Source organism: Garra rufa, chromosome 3 (genome assembly GCF_049309525.1).
Source record: "Garra rufa chromosome 3, GarRuf1.0, whole genome shotgun sequence".
Classification (NCBI taxonomy): Eukaryota; Metazoa; Chordata; class Actinopteri; order Cypriniformes; family Cyprinidae; genus Garra; species Garra rufa.
Window position 1 is genome coordinate 14185771 of NC_133363.1, and position 15911 is coordinate 14201681.

At 35.6% G+C, this 15911-nt stretch overlaps 1 protein-coding gene across 1 annotated transcript in view; it reads right to left on the reverse strand.

Annotated features, from left to right (window-relative positions):
- LOC141331497 (uncharacterized) overlaps positions 1 to 15911 on the reverse strand; it is a 61192-nt gene that overhangs the window by 17948 nt on the left and 27333 nt on the right. Inside the window, exons 14-25 of the mRNA XM_073836557.1 lie at positions 14647 to 14745; positions 14090 to 14287; positions 10516 to 10614; positions 9920 to 10018; positions 9560 to 9788; positions 9025 to 9131; positions 8837 to 8935; positions 7028 to 7126; positions 6761 to 6859; positions 6615 to 6687; positions 6300 to 6353; positions 4463 to 4604 (exon numbers count right to left, since the gene is read on the reverse strand). Coding sequence (XP_073692658.1) covers positions 4463 to 4604; positions 6300 to 6353; positions 6615 to 6687; positions 6761 to 6859; positions 7028 to 7126; positions 8837 to 8935; positions 9025 to 9131; positions 9560 to 9788; positions 9920 to 10018; positions 10516 to 10614; positions 14090 to 14287; positions 14647 to 14745 — 1397 coding nt within the window. The remainder of the gene's footprint in view (positions 1 to 4462; positions 4605 to 6299; positions 6354 to 6614; positions 6688 to 6760; positions 6860 to 7027; positions 7127 to 8836; positions 8936 to 9024; positions 9132 to 9559; positions 9789 to 9919; positions 10019 to 10515; positions 10615 to 14089; positions 14288 to 14646; positions 14746 to 15911) is intronic.

Genomic DNA, 15911 nt, shown 5'->3' on the forward strand with positions numbered 1-15911 from the left:
GCCGTGATGTAATCTTCTACGCGACACACACCCGCTGTCTGCACCTCCTCGTTTGACCACGGCGTATTCTTCCGAGTTGCCATAATATGTAATGGATTGGATATGTCACGCAATCTCTGGCCAAACTTTTTAAAAATGGCGGGGTTATTCTGGATACTATTGCTGGCACGTGCAATGATGACGCAGTGAATAGTGACGATTCTCTCTGACCAATCAGCAGTCTGCTGTGTTTTCACGTCACATTTTAGTATCGCCTCAGCTCGCTTGGAACCTCGCCGGAGGTGGTACGAAAAAAAGTACCTGGAAGCCGGTACAGGTACAACTTTTACACAGTGGAAAACCAAACAGAGCCGAGTCGAGTCGAGCCGAGGCGAGCTGGTACTGTGTAGTGGAAAAGCGCCAAAAGTGGCCAAGGTTCCCAGACCTTTTACTGTCAGTCTGAAGGTCTGGCTACATGAGACTCATCTCACCCAAGCGCTAAATAAGTGAGAACCACCAACTAATGTCCGTAGGATGAGGATGATGATCATATACTACTACTACTACTACTAATAAGTTACAGTAATGGTGTAATATCACATTATACTGGATGTCTTGTCGGTTACAAAATCCATGATTAAAAACACAGATTAAAAAACAAGTGAGAAACAGACAAATATTGTGTTAGTGTTTGTGGAATGATGAATAACATTCAGATGATTTCAAACTTGCAGTGCCTTTTGGCATCTTTAGGCCCCATTAATAAAAATTACACTTAAATCTAACAGTAAAGTGCATTAATGCCAGAAGGCTGGCGTGTGTGTGTGTGTGTGTGTGTGTGTGTTTATACATATACACACACATACATAAAAACATGTAGGCCTATTACTAATTGCAATATTCCAAGAGGCATAGCAAGAAGACGCCAAACTAAGTGATCCTTATGTGAAATGCACACTGAAAGGAGCAGGGTTCTGAGGTGAAATGACACATTGCAGTCACCTGCTATTGTCATGGTCATGACATGGAGAACAACGGCTGAGGGCCAAAAATACCATCCACCAGAGAGAAAAGGTCAGAAAGACAGAATTAAGTTGAAAAACAGAAGAACTTACAGTAAGTAAGAAGTGATATAGTAACTCAAGACCATCATCCTATAGATTTCTGGTTGTTAAAGATTTGTGCAGAATATGTATGCATTAGGGATGTGACAAGATCCAACTGGTATCGCGGGAATGTGACGATATCCTCGCAAAACATTTTGCAGTTTACATTACAGCTGCACAATTCATTTTTTCAAAAGATTGCAATCTCGATTTAAACACCCACGCAATCTTATTCCTGAATGACAACGATTCAGCTGTGTCAATTATGACTGATGCTTACGATGTGAAACCGGTTCTAAAGACATTCAAATCTGAATTCTTGCTGCTGATCCAGAAAGAGCAACACAAACATGGTCTTTGTGGTCTTTTCAACCACAAAATAATATATATTTTTAAATTATAATATGGGACCACAAAACCAGTCTTAAGTCGCTGGGGTATATTTGTAGCAATAGCCAAAAACACATTGTATGGGTCAAAATTATTGATTTTTCGGTAACACTTTAGAACAGGTAACACCTATTAACTATTAACTATGACTTTTCCCTCAATACATTCCTAATTTGCTGCTTATTAATAGTTTGTAAAGTAGTTGTTAGGTTTAGGTATTGGGTAGGATTAGGGATGTAGAATAAGGTCATGTAGAATAAAGCATTAATAGGTGCGTAATTACTGCTAATAAATGGCCAATATTCTAGTAATATGCATGCTAATAAGTCATAGTTAATAGTTAATAGGTGTTACCTATTCTAAAGTGTTACCGATTTTTCTTTTATGCCAAAAATCATTAGGAAATTGAGTAAAGATCATGTTCCATGAAGATTTTTTTGTAAAATTCCTACTATAAATATATCAAAATGTAATTTGATTGGTATTATGCATTGTTAAGAACTTAATTTGGAGAACTTTAAAAGTGATTTTCTCAGTATTTAGATTTTTTTGCACCCTCAGATTCCAGATTTTCAAATAGTTGTGTCTCGGCCAAATGTTGTCCTATCCTAACAAACCATACATCAATAGAAAGCTTATTTATTGAGCTTTCATATGATGTATACATCTCAGTTTTGTAAAATTTAACCTTATGACTGGTTTTGTGGTCCAGGGTCACATATTTTATAATATTTCTGTGTTACAGACATTAGAATAACAGAACTACAGGGATAAGTGTCTTGTCACATCCCTAATATGCATATTTTGTTCAACACCTTTAATACCAAGGCAATACCAAAAAAAGTAAACTGAGTCATTGTAATATCATGTTGACTGTTTCAGTTGAGAGATTGACAGTACTTGTACTGTATGTGTGATTAGGAGTATGTGTGTGAGAGAGCATGTAGTTGTTTTCCATACCCAGAATGAGCAGGACTTGAGGAAAGTGCTATGTTGTCCAAGTTTTCCATTTCCCAACTATAGTCCTTTTCATTTTCTCTTGCAAGGGAAGACATCTGTAGTGGATAAAAGCATCTTTGTTAAAACAAGGGCTTTAACTAATACAGACATGAAATGCAGAGTTCACGTAGCCAGAATTTGTAAACCTCTGAGTTTACTAATCTGTTCATTAATCATATAAATATAAAGATATTATTTTATGACAGCTGTGGTTGGATCTCCCTAAAACTTTGCAAGCTTGTTTAGAATCACCTGTCACATGTGCTCCCCAGGTTTCATTTAGGCTTTATACGCTTTTGGGTATATTTGGACAGGCCCCTTTTCTAAAAGACCCTGTTATAGCTTCCCAATGGTTAAATTTCAACTTCAACTTTTTTGATAACTATTGACCAAGAGACTGCAATTGTACTGCAGTGATTTTTTTTTTTTCAGATTAAGCAAAAAAACCTAGGACTTGTTTGCAAAAGTAGGTTTTTTCACATCTTCTCAGTGGTTCTAGAGGCAAAGTTGTTTGGAACAACGAGGTCTGTCGTATATGATATGAACATTGTGCATATGTGTGAAAAACGTCCAATATACAATAGTTTAAGCCCTTGAAATATGCCCGATTTCTTTCAAATTTCTCACAGACCTTTATGGTCGTGAGTCAAACAGGCACACCAAGTTTTGTTCCGATTGGCCTACGTTAACCTTGTCTAATAGGTGCTCAAAATTCATCTGTCTTGGCGGCCATGTTTTTTGAGATACACAAATGTCCATATAGACGCTTTTAGAACAAACAGTAGTGTAGTTGCCATTTTTATGTTTTCCCTCTTATAGCACCACCAAGTGGTCAAGCTCCACGACTTTCATGTGACCTCAGATTCAGCTCTTACAGCTCTTATGTTGTGAATTTTGGTGAAGATATCTCATTCTGTTCAACAGTTATAGCGGTTTTAGTATAGGCCGCACTGCCCCTTTTAAATGTTTTAGAAACTTTGACTTTTATAATTATGCATATTTACTCTCCAGAGAATCCCTGCACTGGTTTGTTTCCTAGGACTAGTTCGCAAAAAATGCAAAATACAAAGAAATGTTGCGTGTTTTGTCAGCTGTGAACCAAAGATTCCACCGACATAAAACACTCAAGCTTGTGACGAATGGTTAAGGAGTTATGATTTTGTATTTTTGATCGATGTAGCTCTCCCCATCAGGCCGATTGTGGCGAGCCTTGGTGATGTTGTAGACGATGGGTGTACTACCAACCCTCCAAGTTTTAAGTCTCTATAACTTACGGTTTGTTCTGCCCAATCATTTTTACGTGGAGATTGCTGATCCTGGCCACTCTAACAATTTCAATAGGGTTTCAGTGCTACACGCTTGAACCCCTAAAAACACATGCCAAAAATCCTCAGCTTTTACCTGGTTACTGTATATCATATCCTCCATCATCCCATAATGTTTCGCAGGGTAGTAACTTTGATGAGTGGGTGTGTAGGACCTGTCCAAACTAAAGGAAAACATACAGTATACTATTTCATCAACAACATCAGTCAATAGGTTGTCATGGTAGTATCATCACTGATAAAATCAGTGATAGAATCCAGTAGCAACTAGTTCTCAAAATACACTCTATTAGAACAAAAATAGTGGATCATCTTTAATACACACTGATATGTAGAGACTGCAGTGTTTCTCACATACCTTAGTAAGCGACTATGTTAGCATTAGCAGAAAGAAGAACAAGCGAGTTACCATTACATTTATCCATTTAAATTTAAAACATTTAAAATTACACATTGTTAAGTTTGAGTTATTCTAAGGAACTGTAAGTGATCTGTAAGTAAAAAACGCAAAGTTACACAAAATAAAGACAAATAAAATATCAATTTACCATTTTTGCTTTTTGAAATCAATTGCAATAATATAGCAGAAAATAGCAGGTTTCAGAAAACAAGTATAACCCTATTTATCAACTTACACTTCATTGAGTATCAAAACTAATGTACCTGTCTGATCGGCCTCCTTCTAAACTGAAGCGTAAGTAGTTCATGCCATCCAGGTACTGCCCAGGTAGAGAGTCATCTCCTAACTCTCTCAAATCCTCTGCTCTCAAATATTCTCCACCATCACCTGTCATAGTGTCATCACCTGGCGGCAGACAGACAGACAATGTTTTACTTGTTTTAAGATGTAAGAGACCTTGATAGAAAAACCTGAGAAGCATCTTATACACATATAAACGCACACGTTCTTTACTTTACAGGTTCTTCATTCTGTCCATTTACATTTGGTAAAGACTGCATACATCAGCAAAGCCTCTATGATTTAGTACAATGGCAATCTACACTGAAGCAGTTCTAAGGCATTAAAGTTAAGGGTAAGCTAAATGAAGCAGCTCTGCCATAGTATGGCCAGCAGGGGCAGTGTCTCTAGCCTGTGCTGTAAGCCAATGAGCTGACAGTAAAGGCAAGACATACTGTAGACCAACATTGGAGTTTGGCTTTCAGATGCATATTGGCTGCCTAGAGTGTGGAACAATGGAAAAAACAACACAAATAGTATGTAATAAAATTGATAAATAATTAACAATAACAGAAAAAAAAATTGAAAAAAAAACCTGATTCTCTGTCTTAAATAGTTGGATTGTTCAAAACCTCATACTTTCAATTTCACCCTTTAAAATAAAAAAAATCAAAAGTTTGTATTTTGTGGCTTTAAGTCCGTGTCTATTTTCTGCATATGTTACTGCATATGTTAGCGTATGTCCTAAAGGTTAACAAAAACACTTTTAGTATATATATATATATATATATACACACACATACACACACACACACACACACACACACACACACACACACACACACACACACACACACACACACACACACACACAAATACATACTGTATATACAATACATAAAAAAAAAACATTTTTTTAAGGACTTATTGATTTGCAACGGTATATTTTTTTGTTTTTAGATAATCTAAAATGATCTTTAGAATTAGAATGTCCCTCATAGCAGATATAAAATAAACATTAACTGAGATAAAATAAAATATTTTTAAGAAATTGTAGTAGCTGCCAAAAGCAAAATTTGTAATAATAATAATAATAATAATAATAATAATAATAATTTTAATATATTTATTATATATATATAATATGACAAAACACAACAAAATTATACAAAATGTAAAACATTAACAAAAACTATACTGGTATGATACTAAAATAACTGCTTAGTAACACCTGCTTCTGCTTAGCAATAGCCATAGCTAATAATGGGACAAGAATGTGTTTTAAGTAGTGCTGGTTTTGCCAGGATGTGACATAAACTAAAGCTAATATTTTCACATATAATGCAAAAAAAGCCTCAGCCGTGCCTTAATACACTTTTGTCTGTATGTGCACATTTTATGGCTTTTGCATTCTATACAACTTCCAACTGGGGATTATTTTACCTATTCAAAAACAGCATATTTATTTATTATAAGAGAAGATAACTGATGCACATTTTCAGCCAATTATTTTCAACTTATAAAAATATACCAATGTTTAGTATACTACTAAAACCTACTGGTTGCAGTACAATTCAAATAAACATCAGCAAAAATAAAACCATACATACAATACGTAGCATAAAGTTGATTGAAAAACATTAACCACTGCAAAGGTTAGAAAGTCATTTAGTAATTTACATTTAAAGGTTACCAATCATGCCACACACGCTTATGCATATATAACTACTATTAAATCATTAAATATCATTAAAACCTGCAAGATCATTTATAATGATTGAGTTACTACACCACATCAATCCATGCTCTGTCACTCTATACCTTCAAAATCAATAGAGTCATCAGACATAGCCCCATCATCTACCTGCCTTGCAACTGCAGGAAATTCCATGGTAATACACATTAGAAACCCAATCACACCAAAAACGTACAACTGATTACATAAGGTAACTTGCTAGTATACTTGAAGAAATAATCCTAGAATGAGTGATTGATTTATTGATTGACTGACTAACATGTTTAACTGATTTTATGACTGACCTTCACATTTGAATGACCGACAGACTCAGTTATTGATTAAATGAAGCAGTTTATTTAAAATAATAAAGCAATAAAATAATTGTTTTTCACACTCACCCTCTTCGTCAGACACATCAAGGACTTCTGTCATGGTCTCTGGTACATTTAGCTTGTGTTTCTCTGTCACCGTCTACATAGAAACAAAATGTATTTTTTGTTTAATCCTGTTAAAATCCATAAGCATATTCTAGGGGTAAACTTACTGTTGTTGTAGTGATAACTTCCTCTGTGACTACTCTCAACGTGTCAACCACAGAAATGTAACCAAGGCGACGTGCGATGGCAAGAGCAGTGTTTCCATTCTACACAGTAAAAGACATAATATTCTAAGTTTTTCTTCTTTTCAGGGAAACATGTATTAAAGACAATAGGGTCAGTTTTGATTTTATGCTGATTTTAATGTTTAAGAAAATATTTAAATGGAGTATGTATAGGTATATTTGGTTGTGTATGTGTTTATATTTACTCACCACAGTGATGGCGTTGGGTTTGGCTCCATGCTGGAGTAAGACGTTAATAATATGTGTGTTGCCTTGTTGTGCAGCCTGGTGTAGAGGCGTGTAACCATTCTAACAAAATTGCAAATGTTATATTTCAAAACATGCCCATAACACATTGCTATCTTTTGTCTAATTAACATATATTACACTCATTTTGTATGTGTTTTTTCCCATTTTATTATAAAAAAGTCTTTGGTTCTTTTAATTGTGATGATTTGGCTCACCAATCTCAATCTCATTAAATTAGAATACTTCATAAGACCAATAAAAAATACATTTTTTGTGAATTGTTGGCCCTCTGGAAAGTATGTTCATTTACTTTTTATGTACTCAATACTTGGTAGGGACTCCTTTTGCTTTAATTACTGCCTCAATTCGACAGGGAGGTGATCAGTCTGTGGCACTGCTGAGGTGATATGGAATTCCAGGTTTCTTTGACAGTGGCCTTCAGCTCATCTGCAATTTTTTGGTCTCTTGTTTCTGATTTTCCTCTTGACAACAGACATAGATTCTCTACGGGGTTCAGGTCTTGTGAGTTTGCTGGCCAGTTAAGCACACCAACACCATTTAACCAACATTTGGTGCTTTTGGCAGTGTGTGCAGGTGCCAAATCCTGCTGGAAAATGAAATCAGTATCTTTAAAAAAGCTGGTCAGCAGAAAGAAGCATAAAGTGCTCTAAAATGTCTTGGTAAACGGATGCAGTGACTTTGGTTTTCAAAAAACACAGTGGACCAACATCAGGAGATGACATTGCACCACAAATCATTACAGATCGTGAAAACTTAACACTGGATTTCAAGCAACTTGGACTATGAGCTTCTCCAACCTTCCTCCAGACTCTAGGACCTTGGTTTCCAACTGAAATACAAAACTTGCTCTCATCTGAAAAGAGGACTTTGGACCACTGAGCAACAGTCCATTTCTTCTTCTCCTTAGCCCAAGTAAGATGGTTCAGGAGTGGCTTAACAAGAGGAATACCTTTGCAGATGTTTTGAGTTGATTATCTGATTGACACTTCACCATATTCAAATTTGTTGAGATTGTGAATTGGTGGGTTTTTGTTAAATGTGAGCCAAATCATCACAATTAAAAGAACCAAAGACTTAAACTACTTCAGTCTGTGTGCACTGAATTTATTTAATACATGAGTTTCACAATTTGAGTTGAATTACTGGAATAAATGAACTTTTCCATGACATTTTAATTTATTGAGATGCACCTGTACATGACTATTTAAAAGTTTGAGTTCAGTACATTTAAAAAATAAAATAAAATAAAATTAAATTAAATTAAAAAATATATTCAGCAAGGATATGTTAAATTGATAAAAAGTGATAATAATAAAAATATATATTGTTAGAAAAGATTGCTATTTTGAATCAATGCTATTCTTTAAATCTTTTTAATCACTTTTTTAATCCTGCAAAAAAGTATCATAGGTACAACATTGATGATAACAGAGTATCAAATCAGCATATTACAATGATTTCTGAAGGATCACGAGACACTGAAGAATAGAGTAATGGTTGATAAAAATGCAGCTTTGCATGAAAGGAACAGATCCTTTTTCTAAAGATTATTAAAACAGAAAACCATTATTTTAAATTGTAAAATATTATTTCACAATATTACTGTTTTTTACTGTATATTTGATCAAATAAATGCAGCCTTGGTGAGCATAGGAGACTTAAAAAACATAAAAAAATCTTACTGATACCAAACTTTTGAATAGCAATGCATATTATAGTAATATTAAAAATTTAAAGATTAAGAAATACCTTTGTTTTAGCATTGACGCTTGCCCCACTCTTCAACAGAAAATTAACCATCTTAGCATTTCCATAGTGACAGGCAACGATAAGAGGTGTGTATCCCAACTGGAATAGAGATCATATTGTCAGCATAAGCGAAATTAATTTGGGGAAAAACAATGTCTTATTTTGGGGTATAATAATACTTTTCTTACTTTGGTTTGTTGGTCAACGCTGGCACTCTGCTTAACTAAGATCTCACCAACACCTACTTTGTCTTCTTGGGCAGCAAGATGAAGGGAAGTAAGTCCACTCTGAGAAAACATAAAAATAAATAAATAAATAAATCAAACCAAAGACCTTTACACAACACATCAAAAAAAAAATAAAAAATAAAAAATTCTAAAATGAAGAGCTTCTAGGCCTTGGCTATTCTCAAACAAATACACACATTTATTGCATTTGTGCCATTGTTATTTCTTTTTTTTTTTTTTTTTCTATAATTTAAATTATTCCACTGGATTTAATGGTTATTCCTTTTTTATCTTCGTCTTATATCAAAGGTCATTTAATTTATTGTGATAATGTTCCGAAAGTATGGAAACACAAAAGACCAGATATCTAATTTTAATATCTGTCAAAGTGATAGATATTTAAATATCATTCAATATTTTTGAAAAGAAATTTTGCAAACTCTCTGCCTCAGATATCTTTTTTTTTTACAATGTTTAAATGTATTTGATATTTGTAGTGATTTAGAGTATTTTTTATTGTTATTCACCTTAGTAGGTACATTGACATTAGCTCCTCTTTGCAAAAGAAGAGCTGCCATCTCACTGTGTCCCTCCTGAGAAGCCAGATGGAGCGGCATCACACCCTGTTTGGTCTGGATGTTGGTCTCAGCTCCATACTGCAGGAGTGTGGTAGCTATTTCCATTTGATTCTTTTTTGCTGCTATATGAAGGGGAGTGTATCCATTCTACATGAATAGAGAAAAGATACAAGGGACAGTTAGGCTGGTGAAACTACAGAGAGTCAGCTATAGAAAAAAAAAAGTGAGATGAAATTTCATTTAAAAAATGGCACATTGTATATATTTTAAGATCTCACCTTGGCTGTGGCATGGGGAGAAGCCCCTTTGTCCAAAAGCAGGAGCGCCACCTTCTGGTTATCATAGTGAGCAGCGACATGTAGAGGAGTAAGACCATTCTGCTGGGATGATGGTCAGTGCAATATGATTAGGGGAGAACTGTTAGCTTTGCAAAAGCATTAAAATCAAACCTGATGACACATGGAATAGCCTATTTGATGAAAAAGCATTGTTAACCGGGATTGTTATAGCATGTTAAGTTTTAAGGTAAAGGTATTATCTATATTAGAGTGCAAGCTCTAGAGCAAACAAAACCTGGTTCCTTATTAAAGAAAAAAGGAAGAAAACAATGTTGTTTCCTTTTCTTAACAAAATGTTATCAGTAAGTGAAACAATGCTTACCAGTACTCTTGCAGCCAACATAGCCTCAATGTATTTCTTTTAAACAACATCCCAAAAATTCTATGAATTAGGCTAAAACCAACCAATTATGTAAATAACTAAAAAATAATAAATAATAAATATAAAACTGCAACCACCTTTATTTTTGGTCTTAATCTAAAATTTACTACAGTGTTTTCAAAACAGATTGTCAATTCAGTTTGATTGTGCCTACCTTGCCAGCACAGTCAGGGGGTGCCCGTCGCTGCAGAAGTAGTTTTGCCACATCCAGGCTACCATATTTTGATGCCACATGTAAAGGCGTGAACCCTTTCTGTGGATATTTAAATGCAGATTACAGATAAATCAACTAATCCTTGTCAAACATACTAACCTAACTGGATGTAGATTACATTATACACAATACAAATATGCAGTTTGTATAAACACATAAACCCATTAAAAGCTAATAATATAAAAAAATGTAAGTATTGTTAGATTATAACAATACGCTTTTCTATCAGCTAAAATACTGTTGACTAAATATGTTTGAAATAGATGAGTGTATAAAGGGTGGGCCCAAAGCTTTGTCCTAGGCCCAGTGAACTGAAGCAATAGCTCCAGCTGTCAAACAGTTCTGCTTACTAGATGATTCAGATGTAGTTTTTTGTACTGTCAGCAGGGAGAGACAGTGAGTCCCTTATACAGAGGAATTCGATTCTGAACATACTAGATCTAGTTAATGTGGACTAATACCACAGTAATAGCAGTAAAAATAACCACAGTATTTCAATAACCATATCTACAGTTATAGTTAGTAATAGTTAAAGGAGTAGTTCACTTTCAGTACAAAAATTTACAGATAATGTACTCACCCCTTTGTCATCCAAGATGTGCATGTCTTTCTTTCTTCAGTCATAAGGAAATTATGTTTTTTGAGTAAAACATTTCAGGATTTCTCTCCATATAATGGACTTCTATGGTGCCCCCGAGTTTGAACTTCCAAAATGCAGCTTTAAATGCAGCTTCAAAGGGCTCTGAACAATCACAGCCGAGGAAAGAAGCGCCTTATCTAGCAAAACGATGAGTTATTTTCTAAAAAAAAAAAAAAATTACAATTTATATACTTTTTAACCTCAAATGGTAGTCCTGTCTAGCTCGGCAAGACAAGCATTTGAGATTAAAAAGTATATAAGTTGTAAATGTTTTTAGAAAATAACCAATCGTTTTGCTAGATAAGACCCTTCTTTCTCAGCTGGGATCATTTAGAGCCCTTTGAAGCTGCGTTTAAACTGCATTTTGGAAGTTCAAACTCGGGGACACCATAGAAGTCCATTATATGGAGAGAAACCCTGAAATGTTTTCCTCAAAAAACACCATTTCCTTACGACTGAAAAAAAGAAAGACATGAACATCTTGGATGACAAGGGGTGAGTACATTATCTGAAAATTTTTGTTCTGAAAGTGAACTACTCCTTTAACTATAGTTATCCTTGGCAAATTCAATATAGTTGTACACCTGTATTAAGAGCAACTGGCAAGGTAATAGTGCTTAAACAATAATCGTTGATTAATAACAAAATTACTAAACAACTAATTTCTTTAGTATTACCTTTACACTACTGATTCATAGCATTACTTAATAGAACACATTATAATCAGGTGTGCACTTAAGTGGTCCGCAGGTCCGCATGCGCGACCAAATTAAGAAAATGCGCTGTGTAAAAAGTTCAGAGCGCGCATTTGCGTGTTGCGTTTTAATGTACAATTAATACTGTGGCCGAGAGAGCTCAACGCGCTGCAACTTAAGAAAACACATGCAAACAGAAACGACAACAAATTAAGAAAACATCTTCATCAGTTTGACAACACAGGCGCTGAAAATTCTCACAACACAACCAAACTCAGAAACGCGCTGCCACCACACGAACACACTGCAAACACAGGAACGTGCTGCAAACACACGAACACACTGCAAACACAGGAACGTGCTGCAAACACATGAACGCGCTGCAAATAGCACGGATCACAACGGAAATGTTTCAGGGGGACCTCAAAAAGTGACGAACCCATCTGGGACCTGATTATGGGCAAATTCCAAATGGAAGTGCGCATCCCTACGCCCTACTCCCTCCGAAGGGCAGATCCCTTTGAAGTGAGTTCTTTTAAGGGAGTAGGGCATTTCTGTCTCTTTTAACCGTTTGGAACTCCCTTGGCGAAGGGAATGACTGACGAAATGTTACCTTGACAACGCTGCGCAAACGTGATCACTAACGGAAATCACTTCCGTGAAGTGACCATGGAATGTTCCCTTCGCTAACGGCCTTCTGGAAGGGCCCTTCGTGAAGGGATTAAGTTGCTCACTTTCGTTTGGAACGTCCCTACAAATGGCGTCCCCTTCTAGAAGTGCCCTTGAAGGGCGCAAAATAGCTGTTTGGAATTCGCCCTATATGTTCAGTGGCTGTTGGTCAGAGCAGAGGTGTTGTCGGTGAACTAAAAGGTGATAGTTTACCGACAATTTAAAAAAAAAAACGTTTAGAGCATTTTTTGTTCGTTAAATGTAAGCTTTTTGTTTCTTAAAGTAACTCAAGCGGCGGCGGGAGACAGTAAATTGACCTACTCTATGTTTGAATTTGCCTTCTCAAATCACGAATTGGCTAAAATAAAATCTATAGATTTAAATAATATAGAAATAATAGCCTAATAATATATAAATGTTCGCTATTAGGCGCATTTCCAATAGTTTTTGCGGAGAGTGGAAACCAAAACGCGTTTTAGGACATGGAGGCACAAGTGCGATCAGTTACATTTTTTTCAGTGGAAACTATTTAACCGTTTTTTTTTTTTTTTTGTCAGACATGATAAATATATTTGTAGAAAGCTTTAAATTAGTACTTAACGAAATAAAACAAATCGAAAACAAAAACTCTTTTATTATGTAGCTAATCCGTAAAGATGCATTTTTCTCTAAAGACGCGTCCAATGAGGAGATGGATGAGGAGGATCGTTAACTTCATCATCACTGACTCAGAAAACAGTTTATAAATAATTAAAATATCTCCTTACTATATTTCACAGTCATGGTAATTATTTTTGCCGGTGCTTTGTGGCAAGCTTTATCCTATTGCGTGCACTTGAACGTAACCCTTCCAGCTGCGCTGAAGATGCGCTCAATGCTGCAGACAGGACCGTCCGAGCCGCTCTTGATCATGTTCATGGTAGTCATGGTAGCCTGGTCTGGTGTTTCCACCAGCACTGCATTTTTTATCATCATTGAATGTCTGAAATTCAATTTTAGCCCGCATTTGATCTATGACTGGCTGAAATGCAGGGCTATAATAGCCACGTCTTAAAAGTGGATCATGTAATGGATGTATTGCGAAAAAAGCTTTATATACCCGGTATTGTTTCCTAATGGTTAAATGTGAGATTCTTGAAACAAGAACTAAATTTAGCCGGAACGGTCGGGTCTTGAAGAAAATTATTCTAAGCGGGCAGCGGGTGCGGAATAAAACCTCGCGGGAGCGGGCGGGAGCGGGACTATAAAAGCAGTCCCGCGCAGACCTCTAACTTCCAGCACTGTCTATCTATTTGAAATCTTTCTATCAGTGACTATATGATTTTGAGATCAATCTTTCTTTTTACACTTAGGACAAGTAAGGGACTTAACTATTACAAATGGTGCAATTATTAATTTATGCTCAAGAAGGCAAATCACTACTGAGATGTAAACTGCAAAGTGAATGTAAACTTATGACCACAATGATACTGGTCTAAATGTCTAAAGGTAAATTCTGGCAATCACTGACCTTGGTAGCTAAAGAGTGGGAAGCACCAGCCTCCAGCAACACTGAAGCAACGTCCAGATGTCCCTCGCGTGCAGCGATATGAAGTGGGGTGTAACCATTATTGGTTGCTGCATCTGGATGAGCCATGTGTTGTAGCAGGAGCTGGACAATCTCTGTCTTACCCAGACGAGATGCAATGTGAAGCGGAGTCTGGTCCTCCTGATGGGTAAGAAGAGTGACAGTGGATAACATTTTCTAGTTTTACATAAGCATAGGTACATTTTGAGTAAATATTAAAAAAATAAAGATTAAAAAGTAAAGATTCAAGTTGAATTTCAGCAGTGTAGTGTATGTCTCATTTGTTGTCATTAAATTGTATTATATATTGTGGGCTAAATATCTACATTTTATCAGCCTTTGTCCACCCTGCTCTAATAAACCCATAAAAAATAGTAGTTGCTATATTTGACAGTGTAATACAGTTAGAATACCTATTTTCCCTCTAATAAAACCAAAGGATTGCACAATTTTCAATATTAAGAGAACACGTGCAGTGTTGAAGTATGCCGTCGTCTTACCCTTGCTCTTGCATCCACCATGGCTCCATTCCTCAGAAGACAGCGAACAACTTCCATCTGTCCAGCACGGGCAGCCATATGCAAAGCAGTCTCTCCACGCTGGGACAGAATAAAGAGGGTGTTTATTTATTGCTCTATACTAAAGATTTCTACCATTTTTCCTTAGCTAAATCTTCATGGTTTAAATAACTGACTTACAACACAAAGCCTATTATCGAAAGGTAGGCGTAGGCATCTTAATAATCCTGCCTTCTTAAGACACTTTAAGTCAACATTAAAAAATATGTGTAATTGAAAAGGCATTTCTAGAATGCTTTGCACCAACCAAAAATTTCATTCAGTATACTGATGGATATTAAAAATATATATATTTTTACAGATGATGTCAAAAGTTTACACCCCCCTTCAGAATCTGCAAAATGTTAATTATTTTACCAAAATAAGACAAATCATACAAAATGCATGTTATTGTTCATTTAGTACTGATCTGAATAAAATATTTCACATAAAAGATGTTACATATAGTCCACAAGAGAAAATAATAGTTGAATTTATAAAAATGACCCCGTTCAAAAGTTCTTATACAGATTCATTGATACATTGATTCTCAATACTGTGTTGTTACCTGAATGATCAACAGCGTGTTTTTTTGTCTATTTCACAAGTCTCCTGAATGGGTTAAACTGCCTGCTGAAAAATCCTTCAGTTCCAACTAATTCTTTGGTTTTCCAGCATTTTTGTGTATTTGAACTCTTTCCAACAATGACTGTATGATTTTGAGATCCATCTTTTCACAGTGAGGACAACTGAGAGACTCATATGTAACTATTACAGAAGGTTCAAACACTCACTGATGCTCCAGAAGGAAAAACCATGCATTAAGAGCTGTGGGTGAAAACGTTTTGAATATGAAGATCTGGGTAAATGTAACTTATTTTGTCTTCTGGGAAACATGTAACTAACTTCAGTAGCCTCTAAAGGGCATTACTAAATGAAAAAATATGATATTTAGGCAAAATAAAAATAAAAATGTACACATCTCCATTCTGTTCAAATGTTTTCACCCCCTAATTCTTAATCCATGGTTTTTCCTTCTGGAGGAGTGTCAGTGAGCATTTAAACATTCTGTAATAGTCCCTCAGTTGTCCTCGGTGTGAAAAGATGGATCTCAAAATCATACAGTCATTGTTGGAAAGGGTTCAAATACACAAAAATACTGGAAAACCAAACAATTTGTGGGACCTGAAGGATTTTTCTGAAAAACA